This window comes from Mobula hypostoma, chromosome 22 (genome assembly GCF_963921235.1).
Source record: "Mobula hypostoma chromosome 22, sMobHyp1.1, whole genome shotgun sequence".
Taxonomy (NCBI): Eukaryota; Metazoa; Chordata; class Chondrichthyes; order Myliobatiformes; family Myliobatidae; genus Mobula; species Mobula hypostoma.
This window is the reverse complement of record NC_086118.1, coordinates 53,862,618-53,883,152: the sequence shown is the minus strand read 5'-3', so window position 1 is coordinate 53,883,152 and position 20,535 is coordinate 53,862,618. Positions and strand designations below refer to the sequence as shown.

General features: G+C 42.2%; 1 protein-coding gene across 5 annotated transcripts in view; it reads right to left on the bottom strand.

Annotated features, from left to right (window-relative positions):
• Window positions 1–20,535, bottom strand: part of helz (helicase with zinc finger) — a 347,073-nt gene that overhangs the window by 180,028 nt on the left and 146,510 nt on the right. For all 5 annotated transcript variants that reach the window (XM_063030618.1, XM_063030619.1, XM_063030620.1 and 2 more), the window contains one exon: window positions 6,188–6,289. In XM_063030618.1, coding sequence (XP_062886688.1) covers window positions 6,188–6,289 — 102 coding nt within the window. The remainder of the gene's footprint in view (window positions 1–6,187; window positions 6,290–20,535) is intronic.

Sequence of the window (20,535 nt, the reverse complement as noted above, 5' to 3'; positions counted from 1 at the left end):
TGGTGAACTTTGCCAATACTTCAGCAAACTTCTATCACATAGCTTGTCTTGGATCTTTTAAGACTTCGAGGGAAAGTAAGAGAAAAATCAAGCACTATGATCATTGCTGATGTCAACTATCAACAGCAAATGCAATTAAGAGCTTGCATAAATTGAATGAAATTATTTCCTACTATTGGGAAGTTTTAGATAGCAATCTGAAATAATTACAAGCTTTTAAAGTTGAAGGAATTAATGAAATCTAATGTAAAGAAAATGTAAGGTTAATCGATTTGGCTGATAGAATAAAAAAACTAAGTTTTTAAATACTGAGAATTATTTAAAAAACATGAATTTGTGCAACTTTGTATAAGTAGCATAAAAACAGCATGCAGCTACCAAAAAAAAATGGGTAGGAAAATAGTCTTTCTTGTAAGAAGGGTACACAAGATTAAGGAATTTTTCAATATCATAATACTGCAAACTAGTAAAGTGAAATCAAAGTAATAAAGGACAAAATAGTCAATAGGTTAAGCAGACCCTGTGGAGGCAGAAATTGGGTTAACATTTCAGATCAATGATATATTTTTTTAATAAGAATGGAAAAATCCCTTCAATTATATAGGGTCCTGGTGAGACCATAAATAATAGACAACATGAAGTTTTGCTTTCTGTAGGAAGGATATGCTTCTCTTGAAATGCTCATGCACACTAAGTCGCCAAGAGTAGTGGAAAACTGGAAGATTGGGAAAACTTTATAAAGCAACGAAGTACCACTAAGTGAGCAATAAAGAAGGGGATGCTAGATTATGGAAAAAAAACTAGCACAAAATATAAAAATGGATAATAAAAGTTTTTTTTAAATAATTATATAAAGTGGAAAGGGGTGGCGAAAGTGAATGTAGATCCCTCAGAGGACAAGAAGGGAGAATTGATATTGGGTAATGAGGAAATGGCTGAGGCTTTGAATGACTATTTTGTATCAGTCTCCACAGTGGGGGCACATCTAACATGCCAAAGAGAGATGTTATGGATGCGATGGGATGCGAGGACCTTGATACAATAGCTATCACTAAAGAGGTAGTGCTGAGCAAACTTGTGGGCCCGAAGATAGGTAAGTCCCCTGGTCCTGATGGAATGCATCCCAGGGTACTGAAAGAAATAGCAGAACTTATAGTAGAGGCTTTGGTGATGACTTACCAAAATTCTCTGGACTCTGGGTAGGTCCGTGCAGATTGGAAGACACCACTGTTCAAAAAAGGATGTAGGCAAATGGCGGGTAACCATAAGCCAGTTAGTTTAACATCTGTAGTTGGGAAAATGTTTGAAGCTATCTTTAAAGAAGAAATAGTGAGGCATCTGCAAAGAAATGGATCCATCAGGCAGACACAGCATGGATTCAAAAAAGGCAGGTCCTGTTTGACAGACTTACTGGAGTTCTTTGAGGATATAGCAAGTGCAGTGGATAGAGGGGAACAGAAGGATGTTATTTATTTTAATTTCCAGAAAGCATTCAATAAGGCGCCACATAAAAGACTTACCCATAAGATAAGGATGCATAGAGTTGGGGGTGATGTATTAGCATGAATAGAAGATTGGTTAACTAATAGAAAGCAGAGAGTTGGGATACACGGGTGTTACGCTGGTTGGCAATCAGTAGTGAGCAATGTGCCCCATGGGTCAATGCTGGGCCTGCAGCTGTTCACGATATACATTAATGATCTGGAAGAGGGGACCGAGTGTAGTGTATCTAAGTTTGCTGATGGTACTAAATTGAGTGGAAAAGCAAACTGTGCAGAAGATAGAGAGTCTTCAGAGATATAGATAGGTTAAGTGAGTGGGCAAGGGTCTGGCAGATGGAGTACAATGTTGGTGAATGCGAGGTCATCCACTTTGGAAGGAAAGATGAAAGCAGATTATTATTTAAATGGTAAAAAAAAAATTACAGCATGCTGCAATGCAGAGGGACTTGGAACGTGCTTGTGCATGAGTCACAATACGTTGGTTTGCAGGTACAACAGGCTATCAAGAAGGTAAATGGAATGTTGGCCTTCATTGCTCGAGGGATTGAATATAAGAGCAGGGAGGTTTTGGTGCAACTGTACAGGTACTGGTGAAGTTGCACCTGGAGTATGGCGTGCAGTTCTGGACTCTTTACTTGAGGAAGGATATACTAGCTTTGAAGGCGGTGCAGAGGATGTTCACCAGGTTGATTCCGGAGATGAGGGGTTAGACTATGAGGAGAGATTGAGTCACCTGGGACTGTACTCACTGGAATTCAAAAGAATGAGAGGAGATCTTATAGAAATATATAAAATTATGAAAGAGGTAGGATAAGATAGAGGCAGGAAAGTAGGTTCCACTGGTTAGTGAGACTAGAACTAGGGGACATAGCCTCAAGATTTGGGGGAGTAGATTTAGGATGGAGATGAGGAGGAACTGCTTTTCCCAGAGAGTGGTGAATCTGTGGAATTCTATGCCCAATGAAGCAATGGAGGCTACCTCAGTAAATATATTTAAGACCAGGTTGGATGCATTTTAGCAATGTAGGGGAATTAAGGGTTATGGGGAAAAGGCAGGTAGGTGGAGATGAATCCATGGCTAGATCAGTCATGATTTTATTGAAAGGCGGAGCAGGCTTGACAGGCCAGATGGCCGACTCCTGCTCCTATTTCTTAAGTTCTTAATTCAGAGCAATCAGGGTTTCTTAGGAGGACTGTGTATGTATGTGTGTGTGGATGAATGGGGGGAAAATGGGACTTGTTTTGCTGTTATTTTTTCCTGCTTGTTGTGTGTTATGTTCTGTGTTGTTCTGCCGAGCTTTATGGGTAGACTATCTTGGCACTGGAAAGCCCCCAGTACGTACTCAGGTCATTGGCTGTTAAATCAAATGACACATTTCATTGTATGTTTTGACATACACACAATAAGTAAATATGAATCTTAATTCATTCCTGGGAAGAGGAGATTATGTTTGAGAGAAAAATCATGTACAACGGGACTAACAAGTTTAGAGTTTATGAAAGCGAACGATGACTTGAAGCAATTGAGAATTAGCATCCTTATTTGTTGACCATTGACACAAACAACATGTTACACTGCATGTTTGATGTACATGTGACAAACAAAGCTAATCTTCTCTTCTGCAACAGCCTGTTGTACCTCCCAACAACAGTAAAAGTATCCCATTCTCTCACAGCTTCCAACGCTTGCCCACTTGCCTTAAACACTCCCTCTGGTATTAGCAGATTTCTTCAAAGAAATACTTCATTTTTTAACGAAAGAAAATTCACACCCAAATATTCTCTTATTCATAAAGCCAAAATTTATTGCAACACACACTAAATGTTGGAGGACTCAGCAGATTAGGTAACATCTATGGAAATCAATAAACAGTTGATGTTTAGGACCAAGATCCCTCATCAGAAATTAAAATGAAGGAGGATGATGCCAGAATAAAAAGGTGGGGGGAGAAGGAAGATAGCAAGTAGGAGATGGGTGGAAGCCTGGTGGGTAGAAAAGATGAAGAGCTGGAGAAAAAGGAATCGATAGCAGAGGAGAGTGAACCATAGGAGGAGGAGCAAGAGTAGGGGGCACGGAAGTGGTAACAGGCAGGTGAGAAGAGGTAAGATGACAGAGTGGGAGATAGAAGAAGAGGGGAGGGGGAGGGAATTTTTTTTAAACCAGAAGAAGAAATCAATATTCATGCCATTAGATTGGAGGCCAGCCAGACAAAATATAAGATGTTGTTCCTTTACCTTAAGAGTGGCCTCACCTAAATTTATTTGTGTTTTGTATAACAATAAATTTGCTTAGCACTTCAAATGTATTTCCAGGGACGAGAAACCCCAATGGAACTAGCACCAGAAGGGGTATTTATAGCCAAGGCTTTATAAGACACTGGTCAGACAGCACTTGGAGTATTGTGAGCAGTTTTGGGCCCCTTATCTAAGAAAGAATGTGCTGAAATTGAAGGTTCATGAGAATGATCCCAGAATGAAAGGGTTATTGGATGAGGAGTGTTCCTTGGCCTGTATTCGCTACAGTTTAGAAGAATGAGGGGAGAATCTCATTGAAACCTATCAAATATTGAAAGGCTGGGATAGAGTGGACGTGGAGAGATACTGCCTTTAGTGGGGGAGTCCAGGACCAGAGGGCAGAGCCTCAGAATAACAGAGATGAGGAGGAACTTCTTTAGAAAGAGGATGATGAATCCATGGAATTCACTGCCACAGATGATTGTGGAGGCCAAGTCACTGGGTATATTTAAAGGATAGATGGATAGGTTCTTGATTAGCGAGGGTGTCAAAGGTTACGGTGAGAAGGTAAGAGAATGGGGTTGACAGGGGTAATAAATCAGCCTAACTAGAAGAATGAGGAGGGATGTTATTGAAACCTATCAAATACTGAAAGGTGTAGGAAAGAGTGGATGTGGAGAGAATGTCGAAAAATAGCCAAATTTTGCTTCTATGTCTTATGGTCACTTGGGCAACTATGAAATTACTAAAGTCATCAGCACATTATTCCATGTGGAGTTAACTACAAGGCAATACGCAATATGCAATAGCTGCCTGTGAAAGCTGGCATTCACCTGGCAGAGACACATGGTAGTCAGCAAGGAGACACAGATTTCAGAGCTGCAAGCATGGTTAGTGTGGGCTTTACTGGTGATTGGTAGTGGCTGTTCCATTTTTGACAGAGCACCTGGATTGACAGTCTCTCTCATCCAATTTAGTGTTCTTCCCCACTCCCTGCCTCCAATCTCTATTTGGCCAAACAGCTCTCCCCAGCTCAGAAACTTTTCTAATGGTAACAAGCTCAACAGTGGTACTGGCTATTGAGTGTGCATTCACAGAGAAGGTTCTGGCTGGGCAGAACCATGAAGTCAAGGAAAGAAAGAAGAGACAGCAGCTTCCCAGTATGTAATAAGGGAGATGGCAAGACCTGGGTGCTCTGCCATTCCCAGCTGTGTCCCATACTGACCATGCTGCGTCAGTGTGCACCTGAGCCTAACATCTCAGCATTAATATCCTGCAACATTCACACCACTGTTACTCTGCACTAAGCAGTCACCTCTATGCTGTTGAGGCCAATTACAGTGATATTGTGTGGAAACCTTAGTTCAGTTCAATCCAGTCCGTAAACATGCACCTAGTCTTCAGGCTTCCCATTTTGACCTCATTGCCCTCACCACCCACAGTGTTTGCTTAAATTTAAGCTGGGCTTAATGAACTGACACACATCTTTTAATTAGGCACTGTAGCCAACCAAACTACAAATGGGTTCAACATTTCAGAAAACATTTCTTCTGTTCCATTTCCAGCACCTCTAGACGGTTTTATTCTTGTTGTGCCAGCGCCCTCTGCCTTTCACAGCTTTTTCTTAATCACTTGTCTTCCACTGTACAGGCATCCTTTTCCTTGTTTTCTTGGCATCTTAAAATTTATTCTCTTTCTACCTTTTCCCAGTTGCATAACAAAACATCAACTGTTATTCTTTCCTGAGGCCTTACCCGACTACTGTCAGCATTTTCAGATTTTGAGAGCAGTGACAACTTACAAGTGAAGAATCTGGTTGCCTAGGGTTTGTAAATCTGGCGGGAACAAAGGATGTTGTAAATGGCTAGGCTAGAGCACTGTGGGAGGGGTGTGGGACAGGTGGCAAAGGAGTGCCAGTGGCGTGGGGTGGCATGGGTGCAAACACATCCAGGCCCAAGACACCAGACAAGGTGATTTGATTCCAGGGGACAGGCTCAGAAATCTACTGTATAGAAATTCATCCCATCAACCCAAAACAGGTTGGATTTCTGCATTTAATCAGAACATGAGATACTATGGATGCTGGAATCATCTGATGAAATCATCCTAATGAAGGGTCTCAGGCCTAAAAGTCAACTGGTTATTCCCCCTCCATGGATGCTGCCTAACTTGCAGAGTTCCTCCAGCATTTAGTATATGCGGCTCTGAATTTCTGCAGTGTAACTTTCAGAGGGCACTCTAATCCAGGGAACAAATTCTGGTTCAGCCCAGCTGAATGTGTCTACAAGTATCTGGGCCAATAGCAATAGATAATATGAGCTAAGTACATCAACATTGCAATCATTGCTAATCAATCATTCCAAACCAATCAATCATTATGTTTACTGGACTAATAAGCAACAGCAAATTATTGTAAAATAATAACCATGCCAAATCTTTGAAAGTCATACCTGAGAGGTCTGGCCTGTGGATTTCCAGCTTCGACATAAGGATGCAGATAATCTTTTATATATAAATCAGCAGCACTGTTGGAATGGGTGCAAATTAGGATTCTATGGAGGAAAGAAACACACTAAACGTTAGAAAAAAATTCAGTCATCAAGATTTGACTGAAAGTTAGCAAGCATTGCAACACTTACAGGCAATTATCTAAATATTTATTCCACGCTTTGTAAAGTAATTGGAGATTAAATATGAGCAAATGTACAAACTTCCCAAGAGTACAGTAATAATCCTTTGATACATTTCTCATGTGGATGAGCCATAATCCTTCAACTACTTCTGGCAGAAACCTCAAAGACAGCAAGATTTGAACCAACAATCTGAGCTTGAAATTTTGTTTCCTTTCCGTATTCATAGTGGTCTCTTCTCACTAATTTCTCCCGAACTACAAAACTCAGAAATATTTCCTCGCTAATCTGACCTTTGGCAATTCACCTTCCTCTCCAAAACACATTTTGCTCTGGTTTCACTGAACTTGAATAATCAATGCCATACAAACTCATGGTCAGTAAAGGCAGAAAGCAATATAGTTTGGTTTACATTGTGGAATTATGTCTCATTTTACAACATGCACCCAGGAGAAGCACGACTTATGCTGGTGGCACCGGTGTTTCTCTGCACCTCAGCTATTGCCCTTCCATGTGGTGGGACAAAATGTGTAGAAATATATGGGCAGAACATGCCCAGCAGAGTAGAAGAGATCATTTGGAACATAATTTTAACTGGAATTGGTTTATTATTATCACAAGTATCAAGATACAGTGAAAAACATGACTTGCATTATGTTCATTCAGAGCAAATCATTACAGAGTCATTGACGTAAAACAATAAAAGAATGTAGAATGAAGTATAACAGCCACAGACAAAGTACAGTGTAGGTAAACAATAGAGTGCAAGATCATAATGAGACACATATCTGAAAATCTTTGTTTGGACTGTGTGTGAATATGAACACAAAAGCTGGAAACCCAAAGTCAAAAATACAAAATGCTGGAGGAACTCAGCTGGTAGACAGTGTCTATGGAAAGGAATAAACAGTCGACAGCTTCCTGGTGCAAGATCTCAGCCTGAAACTTCGACTGTTTGTTCACCTCTACAGATGCTGCCTGACCTGCAGTTTGTTTGTGTGAATATGGATTCATCTTCATTACATTTGATTTTATGCAATTATTTTTCCATTGCATCATACATTTCAGTGAACTAACATCAAGTAGTTTCTGGCAAATAGTTATACCAACTTACATGGTTAAAAAGTAAAAGCAGCAAGAAAGGCAGCTGCAGACAGAACACTGGGACTTAGCCACCCTAGAGACATGAACAGGCCCATCATTACCATACAACCACCTGTGATTGCTCCATGATCTGCTTTGCTGAGAACTGTAAATCTGCCTGATACTCTGTGTGCCACGTCTCACTGAATGGCGAGCAACAACCACTGAAACCTTATTGCTTGTTTGTTTGTTTATTTACTTAGTGCTACAGCGCAGAGTAGGCTTTTCCGGCCCTTCAAGACACACTGTCCCAACAGCCCCGAACCCCAATTAACCCTAAACTAGTCACAGGACAATATTACAATGACCAACTAACCTAACTGGTACAACTTTGGACTGTGACAGGAAACTGGAGCACCCAAGGAAATCCCATGAATTCCACAGGGAGGATGTACAGCGACTCCTTGCAGAACAGTGCCGGAATTGAACTCCGAACTCTGGAACCCCCCCCCCCTCCCCGAGCTGTAATAGCATCACAGTATCACTGCACTACCGCAGTGCCCAAAGCTTGCCAAAAAGTACAACTCATTCAGAAATGCAAACAAAAACCAATGAAGTGCAGTTGTCGAAAATCTGACAGCATCTGTGGAGAAAATGGAGATAATGTTTCAGGTCTCTGATCTTTTATCCAAGTAAATTATGATGCAAGGTCAAAGACCATAAAACATCAACTCTTTCTCTCACCAATAAACCTTCCAGATGCACTGAGAGTTTTCAGAGAATTACCGTAAAGCACAAAGAACAAACCTTTTTGATTTAAACGTATTCTTTTTATAAAAGCGAAGATCACAGTGTTAAATCTGGTTTAGAATGCTATGAGCCAAGAACAAGAGAGTGATTAGGTAAACTCACTAATGAACAGTGCATTCAGTTGTGGAATGGGATGAAATAATATTCTAGAGATAAGGCCATTTGGCCTTCAAGTCTGCTCTGCCGTTTTATAACGGCTGATCCATTTCCCTCTAAGCCCCAAAATCCTGCCTTCCACCACCACCCCCCCATATCCCTTCATGCCCTGACTAATCAATAATCTATCAATCTTTGCCCTAAATATACCCAATGACATGGCCTCCACAGCCACCAGTGGCAACAAATTCCGCGGATTCATGACTCTCCAGCTAAAGAAATTCTTCCTGATCTCTGTTCAAAATAAATGTCCCTCTATTCTGAGGCTGTGCCTTCTATCTTTCATCTTTGTAGCTATCTTTCTTCTATCTTTGAATTCTTCGAGAATTCTTCTATCTTTCTTGAAAACAGATACATTTCTCAGTGGCCAACAGAAGAAGTAACATACGGATATCCAAACTGACATGTTGTATTTTGGCTACATTTATTCTAGCCTACAGCAAAACCATCTGTACTGTAGATGCCCATTTCTGTCTCACTTCCAGCTGCATTTCAAACTGGTGCCTTCGGAGGATGTCAAAGACTGACAGGCTAAAATTATGTTCTGCATTTTAAACGTGCAACACACATTTTTGATTTGTGTAAAATTTCCAGTTCAACTCCCTGCTTTCAAAGGATTGTCTTAAACACCTTATATTCATTCAGCACCATCCAATTCCAGCCTGGGTCAACTGCAGTCAAAACATCTCACATTGTCTGCAAGATGGTATGAGGCAGTAAGACGAAACAGATCTTGGGTAAGGACAGCAGCAACTCCAAACACCTCTCTGGCATGGTAACAAGGTGCATGAGAATGCAATGATCTGCAGAATTTTGGTTACTAGCTGAAGCTACTTTCCAGCCAAACTTACAAGACAAAGTCTAACAACGAAATTTCAAAATCACATACAACATTGTGCTGGGTTTAGAGAGGGTAATTGGAGAGATGTTGCTGTCACTGCTGATGCACAAAAGGTATAGAGGGACCTTGAAGAAAATCCTACTGCAAAAGTTCTGGCAAACCTCGGACTGTGAAATGAAAAGGGAGCAAGAAACAATCCACTGGAGGAGCTCAGCAGGTCAAGCAGCCTCAAAGGGAGGAAAAGAATTGTCAATGTTTCAAGCTGAAGCTTTGTATCACTACAAGTGGAAAGCAAAGTCACCAAATCACAGATTTGATTGTAATTTCAGGGAATATAATCTGCAGGGCTCAGGGAAAGAGAAGTGGAATGAGACTGAATACACGACCATAACACCATAGAACATAGGAGCATAATTAGGCCATTCAGCCCATCAAGTCTGCTCTGCCATTCCATCATGGCTGATCCCGGATCCCACTCAACACCATACACCTGCTTTCTTGCCATAAACTTTGAAGCCCTGACCAATCATCAAACTATCAATTTTCACTTTAAGTATACCAACGGTCTTGGCCTCCACAGCTGTCTGTGGCAGGTGACTCCACAGATCCACTATTCTCTAGCTAAAAAAAATTTCTCCTTAACTCTTTTTTAAAGGGTCACCCCTCAATTTTGAGGCTGTGTCCTCGAGTTCTGGACACCCCCACCACAGAAAACATCCTCCACATCCACTTTATCTTGTTCTTTCAACATTCAGTAGGTTCCAAAGAGATCCCCCGATATTCTTCTAAATTCCAGTGGGAATCATCCTCGTAAACCTCCTTGGACTCTCTCCTCTCTGAGATATGGGGCTCAAAACTGTTGACAATACTCCAAGTGTGGCCTGACTAGTGTCGTATAAAGCCACAGCATTATCTCCTTGTTTTATATTCTATTTCCCTTGAAATGAATGCCAACATTGCAAATGACTACCACAGACTCAAACTGCATATTAACTTCCTGGGAGTCTTGATATATTACTCCGCAAACAGCCAGCATGGATTTGACGGGGCGAAATACCTCTTCCTGTGCCCAATGATTTAATTATTCTTTTCTAAACTCAGTGTTATTAAAAAAAAACACTGAAGATGTTTACAACAGGAATTCTGCAGATGCTGGAAATTCAAGCAACATACATCAAAGTTGCTGGTGAATGCAGCAGGCCAAGCAGCATCTATAGGAAGAGGCACAGTCGATGTTTCAGGCCGAGACCCTTCGTCAGGACTAAGTGAAGGACTAACTGAGTTCCTTCGGTTAGTCCTGACGAAGGGTCTCGGCCTGAAACATCGACTGCGCCTCTTCCTATAGATGCTGCTTGGCCTGCTGCATTCACCAGCAACTGAAGATGTTTAGCTAATTTTGTTTCAAATATTAAATGGTAACAAAACTAGTATTTGAGTTCATGGACCAGCATGAGAAAGGATTACATATCAGTATGTGCACACACCAGGTGGCAGGGTGAAGATTTGTTACCAAAGGAGGTGTGAGACACTTCTTCTCTCTGCTGGCCTTGCCCCTTGGGCAAGGTGTAGCACCTGCTTAGCCCCCTAATCAGTCCAAGGACGTGCAAGGGGCAACCCACAAGTGTTGCCATGTTTCTGGTGCCCCATCTTGTGCACAAGACAACCAATTAACTCCTACGTTATCACTGCGACGTAATATTCACAGCCTAAAATGTGCATCCAAAACCAGTCTATTGTACACAGTGCATCAATAATTGAGACTCGTCTGTTGGTTTAATGGGAGGTGGCCTTATAAATAGATCACCAGGTTTTGAGATGGCAAGGGAGAAACTGAAATAATGGAGAAACCATGCAAAACCCTTGACAGTTCACTGTTCAAACACTGTTTTTGAATAGACAGACCTAAAGTACAAGTGTACTGTCTCTTGAAAGTGGCATCACAGCTTGACAGGATGGTGAAGGTGGCTTTTGGATTGCTGACCTACATCAGTCAGGGCACTGAGTTTAGAAGTTGGTATGTTATGCTGCAGTTGTATTAGACATTGATGCAGCTATAAAAAGAATACTCTGTTCAGTTTTGGTCACCCTGCTGTAGGAAAGAAGCCATTAAGCTGGAAGAGTGCAGAGGAGATTTACAACAATGTTGCCAGGACTCAAGGCTCTCAGTTGCAGGAAAGGTTAAACAGGTTGAGAATTCTCAATGAGGTGTCGGAGAGTCAGAGGTGATCTTAATGTGGTGTATAAAATTGTGAGGGACATAAACAGGGTGAACATGTACAGTCTTTTTCCCAGGGTTAGGAATCAAGAGCTAGAAGCCATAGGTTTAAGATGATAGGGTAAAGCTTGTGAGTTGGGGCTAATGAGGGATGTAACAAGAATCTGAGGGGCAATATTTTTACTGAGAGAACGGTCAGTATGTAAAATAAGCTGCCAGTCTTTCAACCTCCTTGAAAAAATTAGAACATCTTTACAGACCTCTGGCAAGCAGCCGTCTGAAATGGAGGAAGATCAACTGAGAAGGCACTTAAATCTTTATACTGGAGCCTGTAGAAACCAGGCACAAATAATGTAAGTGGCATACAGATCTCAAATAATTCATTCAACTGCTCCAGCACCATCTGCCAAAAAACAACATTTTTTGTGAAGCCGATTAGGAGATAAAAGGCATAACAGTTCTGCTCCATTTCTGCTGAAAAGATATTGAAGATTAATGCACATATTGTCAAAGCTGAAACATGAGAAAACTTTCATCACAGATCGAAAAATAGCAAGGAGTCACAGAGCAATACAGCACATATAACAGCCCTTTGGCCCAATGAATTCATGCTGACCATGATGCCCACTAGCTAATCCTAATTACAGCACAAGAAAAGGCCCTCCAGCCCAAATAACTTCCTGTATACACCCCATATCCCTCCAAACCCCAACCCACAACGTACTGTACCTATCCAAGTGCTTCTTGAATGATACTACTGAACGTGGCTCAAATACTTCTTCCAGCATCTCATTCCATTTACTGATAAGCATACGGGTGAAAAAGTTGCCCCTCAAGACCTTCTTAAATCTTTCCACTCTCACCCTAAATCTATGCCCCCTGGCTGTGAACTCTCCATTGCCGGGGAAAAGACTGTTACATCCACCTTACCTCAACTTCCCACACATTTAAACACTTCTAAAAGATCAACCCTCATTAGAAACACAGAAAACCTGCAGCACAATACAGGCCCTTCAGCCGACAATGCTGTGCCGAACATGTACTTACTTAGAAATTACCTAAGGTTACCCACAGCCCTCTATTTTTCTAAGCTCCATGTACCTATCCAGGAGTCTCTTAAAAGACCCTATCGTACCTGCCTCCATACACCATCGCTGGCAGCCCATTCTACGCACTCTCTGCGTAAAAAACTTACCCCTGGCATCTCATCTGTACCTACTTCGAAGCACCTTAAAACTGTACCCTCTTGTGTTAGCCATTTCAGCCCTGAGAAAAAGCCTCTGACTATCCACACGATCAATACCTCTCATCATCTTATACACCTCTATCAGGTCACCTCTCATCCTCTGCCGTTCCAAGGAAAAAAGGCAGAGTTCACTCAACCTATTCTCATAAGGCATGTTCCCTAAACCAGGCAACATCCTTGTAAATCTCCTCTGCACCTTTTCTATAGCTTCCACATCCTTCCTGTAGAGAGGTGACCATAACTGAAAACAGTACTCCAAGTGGGGCCTGACCAGGGTCCTATCTAGCTAGTAACATTACCTCTTGGCTCTTTAACTCAATCTTGACTCTTTAACTCAATCTCATCTCTTTAACTCTTTAACATTAACTCAATCCTACGGTGATGAAGGCCAACGCACCATATGCCTTCTTAATCAGAGTCAACCTGCACAGCAGCTTTGAGCGTCCTATGGACTCGAACCCCAAGATCCCTGATCCTCCACACTGCTACGAGTCTTACCATTAATACTATATTCTGCCATCCCATTTGACCTACCAAAATGAGCCACCTCACACTACCTGTGTTGAACTTCATCTGCCACTTCTCAGCCCAGTTTTGCATCCTATCGATGTCCCACTGTAACCTCTGACAGCCTTCCACACTATCCACAACATTCCAACCTTTGTGTCATCAGCAAATTTACTAACCCATTCGTCCACTTCCTCATCCAGGTCATTTATAAAATTCACGAAGGGAAAGGGTCTCAGAACAGATCCCTGAGGCGCACACCTGGTCACCAACCTCCACAGAGAATGTGACCCATCTACAACCACTCTTTTCCTTCTGTGAGCAAACCAATTCTGGATCCACAGAGCAAGGTCCCCTTGGATCCCATACCTCCTTACTTTCTCAATTAAGTCTTGCATGGGATACCTTATCAAATGCCTTGCTGAAATCCATACACACTACATCTACTGCTCTACCTTCAATGTGTTTAGTCACATCCTAATGTGTTTTGACAAAGCCATGCTGACTATTCCTAATCATATTGTGCCTCTCCAAATGCTCATAAATTCTGCCTCTCAGGAACTTTTCCATCAACTAACCAACCACTGAAGTAAGGTTCACTGGTCTATAATTTCCTGGGCTATCTCTATTCCCTTTCTTGAATAAAGGAACAACATCTGCAACCCTCCAATCCTCTTAAACCTCTCCTATCCCCATTGATGATGCAAAGATCATTGCCTCAGCAATCTCCTCCCTCGCCTCCCACAGTAGCCTGGAGTACATCTCATCCGGTCCTGGCAACTTATCCAACTTGGTGCTTTCCATAAGCTCCAACACATCCTCTTTCTTAATGTCTATATGCTCAAGCTTTTCAATCCGCTGCAAGTCATCTCTACAATTACCAAGATCCTTTTCCGTAGTGAATACTGAAGCAAAGTATTCATTAAGTACCTCTGCTACCTCCTCCTGTTCTATACACACTTCTCGACTGTCACACTTGATTGATCCTATTCTCTCACGTCTTATCCTCTTGCTCTTCACATACTTGTAGAATCCCTTGCGGTTTTCCTTAATCCTGCTCACCAAGGCCTTCTCATCGCCCCTTCTGGCTCTCCTAATTTCATTCTTAAGCTTCTTCCTGCTCATCTTATAACCTTCTAGATCTCTATCATTACCTGGTTTTTTGAACCTTTCATAAGCTTTTCTTTTCTTCTTGACTAGATTTTCAACAGCCTTTGTACACCACGGTTCCTGTACCCTACCATCCTTTCCCTGTCTCATTGGAACGTGCCACGCAAATATCCCCTGAACATTTGCCATATTTCTGCCGTACATTTCCCTGAGAACATCTGTTCCCAATTTACGCTTCCAAGTTCCTGCCTAATAACTTCATATTTCCCCTTACTCCAATTAAACGCTTTCGTAACTTGTCTGTTCCTATCCCTCTCCAATGTTATGGTAAAGGAGATAGAACTGTGATCACTATCTCCAAAATGCTCTCCCACTGAGAGACCTGACACCTGACCAGGTTCATTTCCCAATACCAGATCAAGTACAGCCTCTCCTCTTGTATGTTTATCTACATATTGTGTCAGGAAACCTTCCTGAACACACCTTACAAACTCCATCCCATCTAAACATCTTGCTCTAAGGAGATGCCAATCAATATTGGGGAAATTAAAATCTCCCACCACGACAACCCTGTTATTATTGCATCTTTCCAGAATCTGTCCTCCTATCTGCTCCTTGTTTCTATTGGGTGGTCTATAAAAAATACCCAGTAGAGTTATTGACCCCTTTTCTGTTTCTAACTTCCACCCACAGAGACTCCATAGACAACCCCTCCATGACTTCCTCCCTTTCTGCAGCCATGACACTATCTCTGATCAGCAGTGCCACGCCCCCACCTCTTTTGCCTCCCTCCCTGTCCTTTCTGAAACATCTATAGTTTGGCACTCTAAGTAGCCATTCCTGCCCCTGAACCATCTAAGTCTCTATAATGCAGCAGTCGCCAACCACCAGGCCGCAGAACATGTGCTACTGAGCCGCAAGGAAGCCAAATGAGTCAGCTGCACCTTTCCTCATTCCCTGTCACGCACTGTTGAACTTGAACATAGGGTTGCCAACCGTCCCATATTTGCCGGGACATCCCGTATATTGGGCTAAATTGGTTTGTCCTATACGGGACCACCCTTGTCCTGTATTTCCCCCACTAAGGTAGAGCTTTTTTATGAAACCGTTCGTGCCGAAATGGCGTAAAGCGAAGAAGCAATTACCATTAATTTATATGGGAAAAATTTTTGAGCGTTCCCAGACCCAAAAAACAACCTACCAAATCATACCAAATAACACTAACATATAGTAAAAGCAGGAATGATATAATAAATACACAGCCTATATAAAGTAGAGATAATGTATGTACAGTGTAGTCAGGAAGATTAAGCCAAAACTGATCTGTGGGGAAAAAAAATCGGCGCATACGTGCATGCGCACACAGGTGCCCGCGCAAGGCTTCATGGTCATGGTAGTCCGTCTCAGGATAAACGCAAGTGTCCTGTATTTGACTGCTACTTTTGTCCCTTATTTGGGAGTGAGGAAGTTGGCAAACCTAACTGTAAAAGACATGTTGAGGTGAGTTTAACCCTACTTGAACACCGCCCCCCCCCCGCCGCCGCAACCCAGTCGGCCGGTCTGTAAGAATATTGTCAATATTAAACCGGTCCGCGGTGCAAAAAAGGTTGGGGACCCCTGCTATAATGGCCACAACATCCTCGCTCCAAGTACTGATCCATGCTCTGAGCTCATCCGCTTTGGTCATGATTCTTCTTGCATTAGAAAAGACACATCTCAAACCATCAGTCTGAGCACATCCATTCTTTTTCACCTGCCTATCCTCCCTCTCACACTGTCTCCAAGCTTTCTCTATTTGTGAGCCAACAGCCCCTTCCTCCGTCCCTTCTGTTCAGTTCCCACGCACCCCCCCCCAGCAATTTTAGTTTAAATTCTCCCTAAGAGCTTCTGTAAACCTCCCCGCCAGGATATTGGTCCCCCTCGGATTCAGGTGCAGCCCGTCCTTTTGGCACAGGTCATGCCTGCCCCAAAAGAGGTCTGAATGATCCAGAAATCTGAAACCCTGCTCCCATCCCTCAGCCACGCATTTATCCTCCACCTCACTCTATTCCTATACTCACTGTCACATGGCACAGGCAGTAATCCCAAGATTACTACCTTTGAGGTCCCGCTTCTCAACTTCATTCTGCAATGTTCCAAGGAGTAGCCTGGCCAACCACTCTATAACTCGAGCCTCCAATCCTATCATGAGGGAATGTGGACAAACTAAGATACGCAACAGCTCATATCCTTTTTTTATACAATGGACCAATACCATTAATCGAGGGGTATGTGGACCCCAGGTTGGGAACCCCTGTCATAGAAATTGTAAATACTTATTAATAGTTTGCTCAAAGGAGGTGATTGTATTGAGTAACATTGGCAAATTTAAGATGAAATTTACATTGACATTTAGAGGAAAAAATAAAGTTTAGTCAGTCACTTTATTTTTGAATTCCAATGCTAGCCAGATTGATCAAATTCAATACTACTTATTCAACGATTTCCATTAACTGCTATAGGTTTGCCTTCATAAGCAGTTTCCACTGCCAACTTGATGAGCAGCTTGCCATTATCCTCTACAGATACAATTTCACATGCCAGCAATTCAGTTAAAAAAGAAAAAGCAGGCAAAGGGTTTGAATATTGATCAGGGTGAAAGGAAGCCTCAAGTTCTGGGTTTAAACAGCCTGGAGATGACCAAACTGAGGATAACTGAGGATAACTGTGGTTTCTGAATTGGAGCAACACAATATATGAGGCAGAAAGCAGAATGCTCAGAAATGAGGAACGTTGATTTTCAATGTTCTTGAAGACAATTCAAACTTCAATGCACACCTCTTTCTGGATATGATTCTGAGATGAAGGAATACGTTGGCAGTGGAAAGAGTAATTATGAAACAATTGCCAGAAATGAGAGATGATGCTGATGGTATTGAGGTCTTTTGTGACATCACTTTTGTTACACTTTTTACAATGCTGTTAACATTGTAAAAGTACATGCTAGTTTTTTTTTGCAGGTGCACATTCCTTTATCCGAAAATTCTGAAATCCAAAAAGCACCGAAAATTGAAGTTTTCTTTCGCCAACAGCTCAGGTGTGACGTAGCAACACTAGCAGAGGCTGCAAGACGTCAGTTGTGGCTCAGTGCTCGTACTGGTTACACGTGCATTTGCTGTTCGCTGATATTGTGTGTTCACTGTTGACTTTGTGTTTAATTTCACTGTGAAAATGTCAAAAAGAGCTGCAGATACCCTTATGGGTAACAATGAGAAAAAGAGAAAGAAGCATCTATCATTATCAATAACGCAGAAAGTGGAGTTATTGCAGAAACTTGATAGTGCTGTGTCTGTGTGGCGTCTTACTGAAGAAAATAGTGTCAGAACTACCACTGTATATGATTTAAATAAACAGAAAGACAAGTTACTGAAGTTTTATAGTGACAGTGACAGTGACGTTCTACATTTATTCCAGTAAGTCATTTACCATGTGTTTGATTCGGTTCGTTTGAAGCTGTATATTTTCATGTTTTATTGAATGTTTTTGTTGGAAATAAAATTTTTTCTTGTCATTAGTCCCTAAACAATACAGTATAACAACTATTTACATTGTATTAGGTATTGTAAGTAATCTAGAAATGATTTAAAGTACATGGGAGGATGTGCGTAGGTTTGGTGCGCCACTGGGTCCTAAAGTCCACCACACTGAATCAGCTTAAATAAGGGACTTGAGCATACATGTTTTTTGGTATTGGTGGGGGGGGGGGGTCTGAAATCCGAAAAATTCTGAATTCCGAAATGCAACTGGCCCCAAGGATTTCGGATAAGGGATTGTGGACCCGTATTAACATTCTATTCATTATCTGTACTTCTAACTTATTTCTATAGAATTGTTTATTCTGTATAATTGTTGAATGTTGTAATTTTTACACAACAGTAAGTTCCTAATAATGCAAATGTACACTCAGTGGCCACTTTATTGGGGACTGAAGTGGAACCTGATATGGTCTTCTGCTGCTGTAGCCCATCCACTTTAAGGTTCGATGTATTGTATGTTCAGAGATGCTCTTCTGCACACCACTGTTATAACGCGTGGTTATTTGACCTACTGTCACCTTGCATCAGTTTGGACATTCTCCTCTGACCTCTCTTACTAACAAGGTAACTTTGCTCACAGAACTACCGCTTACTGAATGTTTTTTTTTCCTCGCACCATCCTCTGTATCCTCTAGAGACTGTTGTGAATGAAAATTCCAGGAGATCAGCAGTTTCTGAGATGCTCAAACCACCCTGTCTGGCCCCAATTATTCCACGGTCCAAGTCACATAAATCACGTTTATTCCCTATTTTGATATTTGGTCTGAACCTCTTGAACATACCAGCATGCTTTTACACATTGAATTGCTGACACATGATTGACTGATTAGATATTTGCATTCATGAGCAAATGCACAGGTATGCCTAATAAAGTGGCCACTGAGTGTATATGAAGAATAAAACTGATCCTTAAGTGGTGGTCAAGTGTTCTCTCTCCACCTCCAAGATCAACATTATTCCACTGCAACACACACAAAATGTGTAGGAACTCAGAAGGCCAGGTAGTATCTTTGGAAGAGAGTAAACAGTCGATATTTCAGCCCAAGACCCTTCATCCGAATCGGGGGAAAAAATGAGGTTAGAGCAAGAAGACTGGGGGAGGGCAGGAAGAAGTGCAAGGTGGTAGGTGATAGGTGAAACCGGAAGAGGGGAGGGGTGAAGTTAAGAGCTGGGAAGTTGATAGGTGAAAGAGCCCAACCTGATCCCTCCACCACCCCTACTCTCCTCCATCTGGCGGAACTGGTCCTCACTCTCAATAAGTTTTCCTTTGGCTCCTCCCACTCCAAACCAAAATTCTAGCCATAGACACTTGCACAAGTCCCAGCTACGCCTGCCTTTTTGTTGGCTATGTAGAGCAGTCTATGTTCCAAACCAAAACCAGTATCACTCAACTTTTCCTACGCAACATCGACGACTGTATTGAGGTGGCTTACTGCACCTGTGCTGAGCTCATCAACTTTGCCTCCAATTTCCAAGCTGCCCTTAAATTTACGTAGTCCATTTCCAACACCTCCTTCCCCTTTCCCTATCTCTCTTTCTCTATCACTGGAGACAGTAGATCTACTGATATCTTTATAAACTCACTGATTCACACGGCTACCTGGACTATATCTCTTCCTTCCTTGTTACTTGTAAAAAAAAAACTGCCATCCCTTTCTCTCAGTTTCTCTATCTCTGCCGCATCTGCTCTCAGTTTGAGACTTTTCATTCCAAATGGAATCTGGAATGTCTCCCTTCTTCAAAGAAAGGGGCTTTCCTTCCTCCACCATCAATGCTGCCCTCACCCGCACCGCTTCCATTTCGCACATGTCTGTCCTCACCCCGCCCCTCCTGCCATCCCACCAGGGATAGGGTTCCTCTTGTCCTCACCTACCACCCCACCAGTTTCCGTGTCCAACACATAATTCTCCAAAACTTCCCCCATGTCCAGCAAGATCCCATCACCAAGCACATCTTTCCCTCCCCTCCACTTTCTGCAGGGATCACACCCTCCAATACTCCCTTGTCCATTTGTCCCTCCCCACTGTTTTGCAAGCGAAACAAGTGCCAGGCCTGCCCCAACACCTCCGCCTTCACTATCTTTCAGGGCCCCAAACAGTCTTTCCAGATGAGGGGACACTTCACCTGTGAGTCCATTGGGGTCATCTTCTATATCCAGTGCTCTCAGTGTGGCCCCCTGTATATTGGTGAGACCCAGCATAGATTGGGAGACTGCTTCACCAAGCAGTCAGCCAGAAAAAGTGGGAACTTCCAGAGGCCACCCTTTTCAATTTTACTTCTCATTCTCATATGTCAGTCCATGGCCTCCTCTACTGCTGAGATGAGCCCACACTCAGGATGGAGGAGCAACACCTTGTATTCCGTCTAGGTACCCTCCGACCTGATTACATAAACATTGATTTCTCAAATTTCTGATAACTGCCACACTTTCACGTTGACTGTTTACTCTTTTCCATAGATTCTGCCTGGCCTGCTGAGTTCCTCCAGCATTTTGTGTGTACTCTTGAATTTCCAGCATCAGCAGATTTTCTCATCTTTGTACTATTACTCCCACTATCTCAGTTATGACTAATACAGAGCAAGGATCAAATTTAAGAACCGCTTAGCCTATACAGTTCAGCTAAT